This window comes from Propithecus coquereli, unplaced genomic scaffold (assembly GCF_000956105.1).
Source record: "Propithecus coquereli isolate 6110/MARCELLA unplaced genomic scaffold, Pcoq_1.0 Scaffold442, whole genome shotgun sequence".
In the NCBI taxonomy this organism is placed as follows: domain Eukaryota; kingdom Metazoa; phylum Chordata; class Mammalia; order Primates; family Indriidae; genus Propithecus; species Propithecus coquereli.
Window position 1 is genome coordinate 424,604 of NW_012150197.1, and position 10,940 is coordinate 435,543.

Sequence of the window (10,940 nt, forward strand, 5' to 3'; positions counted from 1 at the left end):
ATGAGGAGCGCAGTGGCCATCGGAAGTTGACCACGACCAACTGAGAGCCATCGTCGAACCTGATCCTCTTACAACCACACGAGAAGTTGCCAAAAAACTTGACATCGACCATTCTAGTCGTTCAACAGTTGAAGCAAATTGGAAAGGTGAAAAAGCTGGATGAGTGGGTGCCTCATGAGCCAACTGAAAATCAAAAAAATCATCATTTTGAAGTGTCTTCTCTTATTGTTCCAACAAAAACGAACCATTTCCCAACCGGATTGTGACATGCCACGGAAACTGGATTTTATATGACAACTGGCGACGACTAGCTCAGTGGTTGGACCAAGAGGAAGCTCCAAAGCACTTCCCAAAGCCAAACTTGCACCAAAAAAATGGTCATGGTCACTGTTTGCTGGTCTGCTGCCGGTCTGATCCACTACAGCTTTCTGAGACTGGCGAAACCGTCACATCTGAGAAGTGTGCTCAGCAAATTGATGAGATGCACCGAAAACTGCACCGCCTGCAGCCGGCATTGGTCAACAGAAAGGGCCCAATTCTTCTCCACGACAATGCCTGACCACAGGTCAAACAGCCAACGCTTCGAAAGTTGAAGAATTGGGCTACGAAGTTTTGCCTCATCCGCCATGTTCACCTGACCTCTCGCCAACCGACTACCACTCTTTCAAGCATCTCTACAACTTTTTGCAGGGAAAACGCTTCCACAACCAGCAGGATGCAGAAAATGCTTTCCAAGAGTTCATGGAATCCCGGAGCACGGATTTTTACACTACGGGAATAAACAAACTTATTTCTCGTTGGCAAAAATGTGTTGATTGTAATGGCTCCTATTTTGATTAATAAAGATGTGTTTGAGCCTAGTTATAATGATTTAAAATTCAGTCCAAAACTGCAATTACTTTTGCACCAACCTAATACTTCCTACAACTGCATGTGAGTCTACAGTGATTCAATCACGAATAAGAAGTTGATTTGAGTGACAGGTCACACACCCCATCAAGAGAATCAGATCGTCCAGGTACAATTACCTTTATGGTCCCAACTCGGTCTTCGAATGACTTGAAAGTTGCAGAGTTCCTTTAGAGAGAAGGAAGAGACACTGGTGTAGAAAGCAAATTGTCGTGCTGCCCTCCGAGACCTGAAGGGTCAGGGTTGGGGCCAGAGGGCTCCCTAACAGCACCCCATAATCTCAGTGCATAGACACAACACACCAAAACAGGGGTGCCCCTTGCAAGAGGGTCCAACCAGGGTCACTAAAGAGGCTCCCCAGGTGGGAAGTGAGGTCAGCCACGCCCACCAACCACAGGGGCAGGCCCAGACATCACACGGGGGAACCGTGAGCCCCTGGACTGTGCAGTGGGTGGGGTGCCCAGCACACCTCTGCACCCTGAGTGCACACCCTTGGCTCTTCCGTACCGGGGTTATGAAAAGTCCTGGAGTTCCTCACACACGTCTCAGTTAAGCGAAAGGAAAACCAAGGACAAAGCTGGGACAGCTGAGTGGGGAGGAGGCAGAGGAGGAGACGGCGGACCAGCCCCATCCCTCGGTCTCTCTCACACAGCCAGATCCCCTTCCTGCCCCGAGGCCCTGACGACACCCAACCAGTCTCCATAACAGGAACAGGGCTCTCCTGAGAGTCGGGCTACGCCTGACCCAGCAGGCACAGGAACAACAGACCACAGCTCTGGGGGTTTCCACAAAGGCTCTGAGACATTCAACCCTCCAAGCGACAGCCCGCGGCAGCAGGGGCCAGTGCCCACGTGCGAGCCCCTGTACCCGCTCCCCGGCCTGACCTAGCAGGCCGCCAGGACTTGGAAAGTTCAGGACAGGGCCCACTTTGGCAGAAGGGTTTCCTCTGGAGGCCGCAGAATAAGAGTCCCACCCCCATCAACTCCCCCTCGTCAGCCTCGGGGATCTTTCCCAACCTCATCCGATGGGGGGGGCACAAGAATGGAAAGGTGTGACCCAGCCCCCACCCAGAGACACCCCAGCTCTGGTGCCACGGGGGGAGGCATACGTTACCTCATGGCCGGCATACTTATCGAGTGGCGGATGGAGTAGCTGCTGCTTGGAAGCATGGCAGAAGCAGAGGAGGAAGCGAGAGTTAACACCAAGGGCAAGACCAGAAAGGGCGCGTCAGACAGTTCACGAGTAACCCAGCCTCGCGGGACCCGCTGCTCCCGGCACAGCTAGAGCGAGCTGCCTGCTCCTCCACTCGATGCCCCAGAAGGAAAACTGTCCCCAGCCTCCTCTCCCCACTGCCCAGTCCTCGGAGAGCATCCAAAGCCACCCAGCAGTGTGGCACTGGGGGCGGGGAGCCTGACAGAGGGGACTGTGAGGAGACCTAGGCCTGGGCTCTCACATAACACGTGGCACACACGGCCTTCGGGTGCCCTTACTTGACTGTACAGCAAGTCAAATGACCTTTTAGTAAAAGAGAAACAACCAAGTCAAGTAAAAACATCTGAAATCAGATTGTTCTGGATTTGGCTCTAGACCTCGGAGCTCCAACGAGAGAGCACGCTTTAGTTAGCATAAGGACAAGGACCACTTGGGAGGAAGACCTAAGGGTTCTCAGGTGATAAATGAGACAAAGCTCAACCCAAGGGGACAGGTGTGCTTCTCAGGAAAACAAGGGAACAGGACCAGCGGACGAAAGAACAGCAGTGAGGGGGTCAGCACAGCCCTTCCAAGTCAAAATGCTGCTTCTTAGGAACAAACTCAAGTGTGGACAGCGAGATGCCCACGTTGCACGAGGCGCTGACCCAGAAGCAGGGGCCTGCATGTGCCCAGGTGTGAAGCACTCAGAGGGAGGCGTCTCTGCATCGATCACGCTGCTGGCTGAGCACGAGAGAAGCTGAGGCTTCGTTCCCTGAGGTGCAAGTTTCGTCACCATTCTTACCCACCTCCTGCCTGCGCAGCCTCCCGCAGGGCCCTGCCCGAGTCCCCCCTGCCCTGACTCAGAGAGAACATTCCACAGACACGTCCAGGCTCAGTCTTACCTAAAGGAGTGTGAGAACGGATGAGCCCTAGAAGGTGGCAGCAGGAGAGAAGAAACGCAGTGTTAAGCAAGGGAGGCCAGCGCCCGCCCACAGCCCTCCGCTGGGAGCCCCAGGCTGTGTGCTCATGCCCTGGACGGCCACTCTGTGACGGCCCCTCCAGTCCTCACGCCGTCAGGGAGACCAGCCCTGTCTCCAATCCCCCAGCATCCTGACTCTACAAGAGACTCCCACGAGCGCACGAAGGGCACTGCACAGCCCACGGCTCTGCCCCCTGCGCACGGTCACCTGTGTGGGCAGCCCCTGCTCCCACACCTGTGTGGAGGTCGGAGGGGAGAAGCCCCAGACAGGGCCAGAGCAGCACCTAGAACACAAGTGGCCCCACAGAGCAGTGCAGAGGTTGGAGAGGCGCCGCCGCGAGTCGGCCACACCCGGCCAGTGCTTTGCGTCAGTGGCCTGCGTTCTCCAAAGCCCACTTAGTTGAACAGCAGCATAAGCACCATGAGAGGGCCTGGAGCGCTTGCCGGCGAAGCACTTCTGCTCTAAGCCCTGTCCACGGACAACAGACACCAACCTGGAAACTCCTGTGCCTGAGGGTGGCTGCAGGCACACAGGGGACACAGCTGGCCACTCCTCCACCGTGCAGGGGGCCCACGCCAGAGGGAGCTACTGAAGAACCGACACACGCTCACTCAGGCGGCCTGAGGTGTCTACACCCTGTGGTACAAGTGGGACCTGCTCCTCTTTGGGCAGAGAGGAGCAGCCTGAGGAAGAGAGGGCAGGTGCCCTTGTGTAAGGTCACGGAGCAAACCACCCTCTGATCTGAATCCAGCTCCCTCTCCCCTCGCCTTGTGCCTGAGGGCACACCAGAGGCCTCCCAGTCCAGGGCTGACCCATAACGGGCCATTATAGACCCAGGCGTTGTTTGGGCGACTGTCCTAAAGGACCTGTACCCAAGGATTAGGAGGGGCCCACTGGGTGCCATGCAACCCTAAACCTCCCTCAACCTGACTTTCATTTTTAACAAGCAGTGAACTCTCAACCTCAGTCTCTCAGACAGGACGTTAATGGGCCTCAACCTCAGAAACCACCTTGACCACTTGGCGAGACCACGGGCACACATCGAGGCCTGCAGTGCCAGAGTTCACACCACCACCACAAACACCGCCAGCAGGGCCCTGGGCTCAGACCCACCAGCAAGCAGGACATTCCCTCGGGCAACATGAACACGACCAGCCAACTGGAGAGAGCTGGCCCCTGCTCACCTGGCTGCCCTGCATGCCAGAGCACCTGTGCAAACACACACACCGCACCGCGGGGCCAGGCACTCAGACACAGCTGTCCTGGTGTCATTGACACCGGAACCCTACTCACTGCCAGCCACGGCCCTGAGGCCACACGACGTGGGGTCAGCAGCAAATCCCAGGTCTCTGAGGAGGAGGCAGGGCTGCACGCTGTGTCAGAGGAGGCGGCACCGACAGTGAAGTGGGACCGTGCCCCAGCGCTTCCAGAGAAAGAGAGGCCACAGAAAGAGCTGCCTGGAGCCAGGCGTGGTGGCTCACACCTGTATTCCCGGCTACTCGGGAGGCCAAGGTGGGAGGATCATTTGCGCCCAGGAGTTCGAGGCTGCGGTGCTATGGTCGTGCCACTGCACTCCAGCCTGGGTGAGAGAGCGACACCTTCTCATTTAAAGAAAGAAAAAAGCCCCTGGATCAAAATGGCCAGGCTGGTTCCCGCACAGCCCTTCCCATCGGCGCCAAGGGCTCCACACGCCCACCTGATTTCCACCAGGACACTCAAACTCCACAGGGAGTGAAGACACTAAAAACGAGTAACACCAAAGGTGAAAACACTCCTAGCGGGGCACGATTTAGGCACAGCAGATACCTGCTGCTTCCTTAAAATGCTCTGTGGCAGGCCTGCTCTGAGGCAAGACAGGCGTTTTCAGGAGGAAACAGGCAACAGCCTGGTGCAGTACTCTCCTCGCCATGGTGCCCACCCTGCGGCCGTCCCTGGGAGCAAGGCCCCACTGGCGTGTGGTCAGAGACTGTCCCTGGGCTCACTACCATGCAGATCAGGTGGTGCCCAGGGTGAACTCCCACATGGCCCAGGGGGGTCACGGCAGGCCCTGGCTGCCAGCTCGGAGCCTTTAAGGCTGAGCTCAGCTGCAGCTGGGGGCAGGGCCCCCTCCTGTGCCCAAGCTCAGCAGTGGTGGACAGGGTCTGCATTTATAGGGTGACCCATGAAGGACTCCCTCAGCCACAGCTGGGGGGGGAGCATGGCTGCAGCCCCAGGTGTGTGAGGACACACAGAAGCAGCACACAACGTGTACTGACGGTGTAGCTTCTCTGAAGGTTTGACACTTCTCAAAATCAAGGTTGTAGGGTGGGGGTAAATTACACCTCAAACAAAAATGAAAGGTCAGCACAACTCCTGGTCAGAAGCTGTCTCCTCTGCATGGCTGGGTGGGTCCCCAGTGTGGATGTCTGTGTCCTGCCTGTGGCCCAGTGGTCAAGACAGAGTGCTGGTGCGGGAGAGCCCCCCAGCCTGAGGCCCCATCAGGCCACCCCAAGCCAGGAGGCGGGACACGCTTAACCGGAAGCAGGCACAGAGGGGTTCAGCCCAGGGAGAGACACACACGTCGCTGAGTCCTGCAGAGCCACCAGAAGGGAAGAGGGGAAAGGCCCACAGGGCGCCCAGCACGCCTGGTCCTTGGGGCACCACCGGCAGATTCTCGACTATGAGGGGCCAAAGCCTAGAAACCGCCTTTGTCAGGATGGGGTGGGGGCTACAGGGAGGCACTCCCTAAGGTCTGAAAGTGAGGGAACCATCTTTGAGTGTGGGGGTTGGAGCCAGGATGCTGCTGATGATGGTGACGACCCACACTCTGGTTGTCACCTGGCCCTCACACCCCATGAGGGAGGTCTTGCCTGAGACACGGCCAGGAGGCAGCACGGACAGGCATCACACTAAGGCTTCTGACTCCGGGGCGCAATCCCCTCATCACCTGCTGCGTGTCAGAGGAGGTCTTTTCGTGTGGCCAGAGAGCCCAGAGCAGGGAATGCCGGGCAAATGTGCTTGGCCCATCAGGCTGGGTGGGAGCTGCTACATGTGGCCACGAAGTGCCTGGCTTCTCCACTCACGTCTTGGCCCCTGGCCCCTGTCCTGCTCACTGAGGCACCTCTGATGACCAGAAGGTTCTACCAGCCTCTGGGAAATTACACTCCAAGCTGGGGCCTTCTGGTGTCTGCATACTCTCAGAGACCTGGGGCAGGCAAATATCCCTGAGGAAATGCCCTGCTGAGTACCTCGCCTAGAGGTGGCTGGTGACCTGCCCAGACTGACATCCCACCCTGAACCCCAGGTCAGAGTCCTTGCCTCTCGTTGGAGCTGCAAGGAGCAGACTCCTCCCAACCCCAAGCTACCCAACCGCACTAACGACGGCCCCTCCCCTGAGGCATATTGAATGGCAGAAAGGCAGCCAACGGGAGGCAGATGACTCCCCCCCAAACAAGGGTCCATGTGCAGACTGGTCCAGGGCCGGCACAGCCACACCCCCAGGGCCTGTCCCTCTGAGCCCCAGGCCTAGGCAGGCTTCCTGCAGCGCCTCTAGCGTGTCACACCTCGCTGTCCCTGACCAGGTCTCGGGGCAGCGAGGCCGGGGCGGGGGTGTCTCACCTCATGTCTCCGAGCTTCCTGCTGATGGCAGAGCCCACCGTGGACAGGGCAGCTGAAGTCTTCTGTCCCGCCTGTGAGAGAGTTTCCTGAGTCTTCTTGTAGCTGGAAGAAGACACACCAGTTCAACCAATGAACCAATGGCAAGGGCAGGCCACGGCCACGGCCAGGAAACAAAGCACAGGAGAGCAGCCAAGCGGAAGGCGAGGGGGAGTCCACTGGGAGTGAGACCTGCTGGGTAGCTGTGCAGGGCACACGGCCCAGGGCTCCTTGGCCCCAGAGGCACTGCGGTGGCGGCAAGAGCGGCCAGCGCTGCAGACACACCCACTGACTCTCAGCAGCGCCACGGAGTCACCACCCCCCAGCCCTGCTGCGATACTTTGTTTTCTTGTCTTCCCAGTCAACCTCGCCTCCACCTCACCGGAAACTTAGCCCACCTCCTGCCTCCTCTCAGCATCTCTGACTACCTGAAAAGCACCACACCTGCCTGCCCCAGAGACGACAGGCCACTGAGGCCCCGGATCTGGGCTGGCAGTGCCAGAGCAGGAGAAGCCAGAGGAGTAGCCAGGAGTCCTGTCAGCTCTGCCCAGGCCGACGCAGGCTCAAAGTCCCCTCTCCTCTTCTCACAGACGACAGTCCTCGGAGGGGAGAAGACGAAGCTCAACCACATCCACGCGGAACGGGCTTCGCAGCACGGATGTGCAGCCCGTGGGGGCCCCTTCCCCACCCTCCGGTGCCATCTGGACAACGTCCTTTCAGAACATGGAACGGTTCCATCCTCACAGCCTTCACGCTGCAAGGGTCTGGTCCTGGCCACAGTGAAGACTATCGCATCCGTGCCCTCCCGCCCTCCAGTGTCACCCACACGTGGGCCCACCACACGAGGCAGCTCTGTGACCTCAGTGTGAGCGAGAAGGACGCCGCGGCACAGGAACACTCTTGGGCCCACCGCGAGTCAACACCTGAAGTTGCTGCCCTCGTCCAGCTGCCCCCAAAAGACACGGCAGCCTCTGACACGACAAAACCCATAAACAAAACCCGAACCCAAAGCCACCTGGCCGAAGCTCCTCACTGAACAAAGCCAGGGAGCTGGAGGCCAAGGGGAGACGGGCTTCTGAGGCTGTCTCGCGTCACCAGGGCCAACCTAAGAGCCGGCAAGCCTGGCTAAGCCCCGAGGGAGCAGCAGTTGGAGAAGACAGGCCTCTGGAGAAGATGCAGGCTCCTCTTGTCCCTGGTGTGAGTGTCACCACGGTGCAACAGGCACCTGAACAGGCCCTCCCCCTCTCCCTGCAGGAGGCCCCCAGCCCAGCCCCACCGAGTGCCAGGCTGCAGCTGTGCACCGCCTGCTGACCGACCTAAGGCCTAGCCAGACCATACACTTTCCTTTCAAAATGAAATGAGGAGGATTATCTGCACCTAGAACCATTTTTTTAAATGAAACACCAGGCAAAAGGTAACTAATGACCTGCAACATTGTTTCAAACATGTAAATTCAGAACACATCTTCAACTTCCATTTTTCCTGAAATAACAAACACACAAAACCATGTTAGCATTCTGTGGTCTGTTGAAGTAAAATAGCCTAAAGCAGAGGATTTAGAGAAAAATCCTCATAGAATCTCTGTTGGTGCCCAAAGGGCGGAGGTGGGGAGACTGAAGTCAGAAGAGTAACAAGCACCTGTGTCAGGTGCTGCCTTGGGAAGGTCGAGAGGGTGACTTAGGGGCAGGGCAGAGACCACCGACACCAGCAGCCATGACCTGCACTTGCGATCACTCCACAGCCCCTGGCATTTCTTGGGTGTGGAAATGAAGGGTCACAGGGAGTCTCCTTCAGAAACAGGAACCTCCAAGCCAGGGATGCCCCTGGAAGCAATGGGCATCACCAGCAGGGCCTGAGACCACCACCAGCACCTCGCTGCCCTTCTCTCCCTACAGCAGGCCCCCCACCCAACACCCGTGGCTCCTTCTCCTTCCTAGCCCCATCCTAGGTCTCTGCGGGGGGCAGCAGCCATGACGCCTCCGCTCCATGGGCTCACAGTGCTGCAGGACTGTTCCCAGAACCTCGCACACACACTCCTTGGTGACTGGGGAGGCCGCGGCTATTACCACCCCATCGCACAGGTAGGGAGGCTAAGCTCAGGTGACGGGGCTGGGGTCAGAGCCAGCATCTACACCCAGATAGTGGGCCCAGCTGTGCTTGAGAGTGCTGGGCTGTGCCAACCCAGCCGGCACCCCTTTGGGAGTTCATTAGATCTTTTGGGGAAAGAGCCCTGGACAGACAGCAGTCTCCTCCCACATCAGCGAGTGTGCTGCCAGCCAGCATGGAGCAGCTGGCGGGTGTCCCTCTTCCTCCCCTTCTCCTGAGTCTGCCTTTGGGGGCCACAAGTGATCACAAGTGATCCAGGCCTGGCCAGCCAGAGGAGGCCAGAGGATACCAGCTCCCTGGCCACAGCCACTAGTCCAGTGAGGCCATACTGGGCCACAGTGTTGTTGGACTACAAAGCTGGGAGGAGGTGAGGACTCTCACCTCCCTGTTCAGTTGACACCACCTTTAACTGTGCTTTCTGTCACCTGCCACCAAAAGAACTCAAAATGAACCAGCCAGCAACTGCGGAATTACATGGTGCCCACTCTCGGCACTAGGGTTTTTCGCTAGATCTACCTATAAGAAAAGACTACAACGAGCCGTGACTCGTTTCTGCACTTCTGCTCTCAGATACAGAAGCGCTTCGCTGAGGGACGAGAGTATCGGCAGCATCACAACTGCTCAGGTGCAGCGCGGCTTTACGAGGGCTGAGCACCGGCGGCGCAGACACTCACATCACCTGCAGGGCCACGTTCTCATTCCAGTCCTCCAGTGCCACTGGCTGAAAGGAACCTGCAAACGTGGTCGGGAAAGTCTGCAAACCGGCTCTCATCACCTTCCCCACAAACACTCCGGGCAGCGGAGCCTGGCCCACGGCCCACCTCCTGAAGCCTGACCAGAGAGACGCCAACCAGGCCGAGAACACAGCACAGCCACCATCCTTAGCCACCCTGTCCCCTGAGCTGCGTTGGCCTCTTCCTGGGCCGTCACTGCAGAAATGCCTCCAGCTCCGGAAACACCAATCTGACAACTCTTCCACTGACAGAGTCAGGGGTGACACTCAGGGGAACAGCCTCTGCCAGGTGGAGCACCAGCCACAAATGTCCATGCTGAGCCACCCCGGCTTCTCTCAGAGGGGCTAAGTCTAAGTGTCCAAAGCTCTTTGAAGAACTATGTATTTGAAACAGTATCCCAGCACTTGATGTCAGTGGTTTTAGAGAATAGCACTCAAGTCTCCTATGACTATTTTCAGATCGAGCCGGCGCTGCGTGTCTGCCTGGTGCCCAAACTGCACAGACGACAGTCACTGTCTCAACCCAAGAAACATTCGCTCCCCAGTAACGTTTGAGTGCAGCCCTAGAGACACAACGCAGCCCACCAGCGCTGCTAGAACACCCAGGGCAACAGCTGGCTGCTGTACCGATGCTCACGGACCACCAGAGCTTCCTGGCGCCTGCCTCCCACGGTGACACCAGACTGTGGGGCTCCATGCACACAGCGAGCCGACCTGGCCCCCAGGCGCCTTTGAGACAAGCCCGGCAGCAACCACTTCCTTTCTGCCCATGTTCTGTGGCAACCGTGACAGCACTTCCTTCTAAACACGAAATGGAAAAGTCCCACAGAGGCTATTTTTAAATATTCCCCTGCTCAGTCCAAAGAGGTTGTAATCAGACTGGAGCGCAGATAAATGAAGTGCTATTACCCACTTCAAGGTCTCACAACACTAGGGGTCACTCTGAGGCACACCTCTGACAGACACACAGAGCTACCCGTGCATTATTTCCACTCTGCTGACACTCCGTGCGACGACAACGCAATGCCTCCCGGACCACGGGACTTCATGTTCCCTACAGCACAACCTACACCACACCCTCCTCTCAAAACCACCCCAAAGTAGGAGTGAAGCTCTGAGAACCCGACAGCTGGAGATAAGTATGCAGGGCAAGGAAGACAAAAAAACCCAATCAGGCCGGGCGCGGTGGCTCACGCCTGTAATCCCAGCACTCTGGGAGGCAGAGGCGGGCAGACTGAGCTCAGGAGTTCGAGGGCAGACTGAGCTCAGGAGTTCGAGACCAGCCTGAGCAAGAGCGAGACCCCGTCTCTACTATAAATAGAAAGAAATTAGCTGGACAACTAAAAATAGAAAAAATTAGCCAGGCATGGTGGCACATGCCTGTAGTC

At 57.6% G+C, this 10,940-nt stretch overlaps 1 protein-coding gene across 3 annotated transcripts in view; it reads right to left on the reverse strand.

Moving 5' to 3' along the window:
- TPD52L2 (tumor protein D52-like 2) overlaps positions 1-10,940 on the reverse strand; it is a 20,186-nt gene that overhangs the window by 2,411 nt on the left and 6,835 nt on the right. For 2 of the 3 annotated variants that reach the window (XM_012654593.1, XM_012654592.1), the window contains 2 exons: positions 6,678-6,779; positions 1,029-1,077 (listed from right to left, as the gene is read on the reverse strand). In XM_012654593.1, the coding sequence (XP_012510047.1) occupies positions 1,029-1,077; positions 6,678-6,779 (151 nt within the window). The remainder of the gene's footprint in view (positions 1-1,028; positions 1,078-6,677; positions 6,780-10,940) is intronic. The other variant, XM_012654594.1, reaches the window with a different exon arrangement.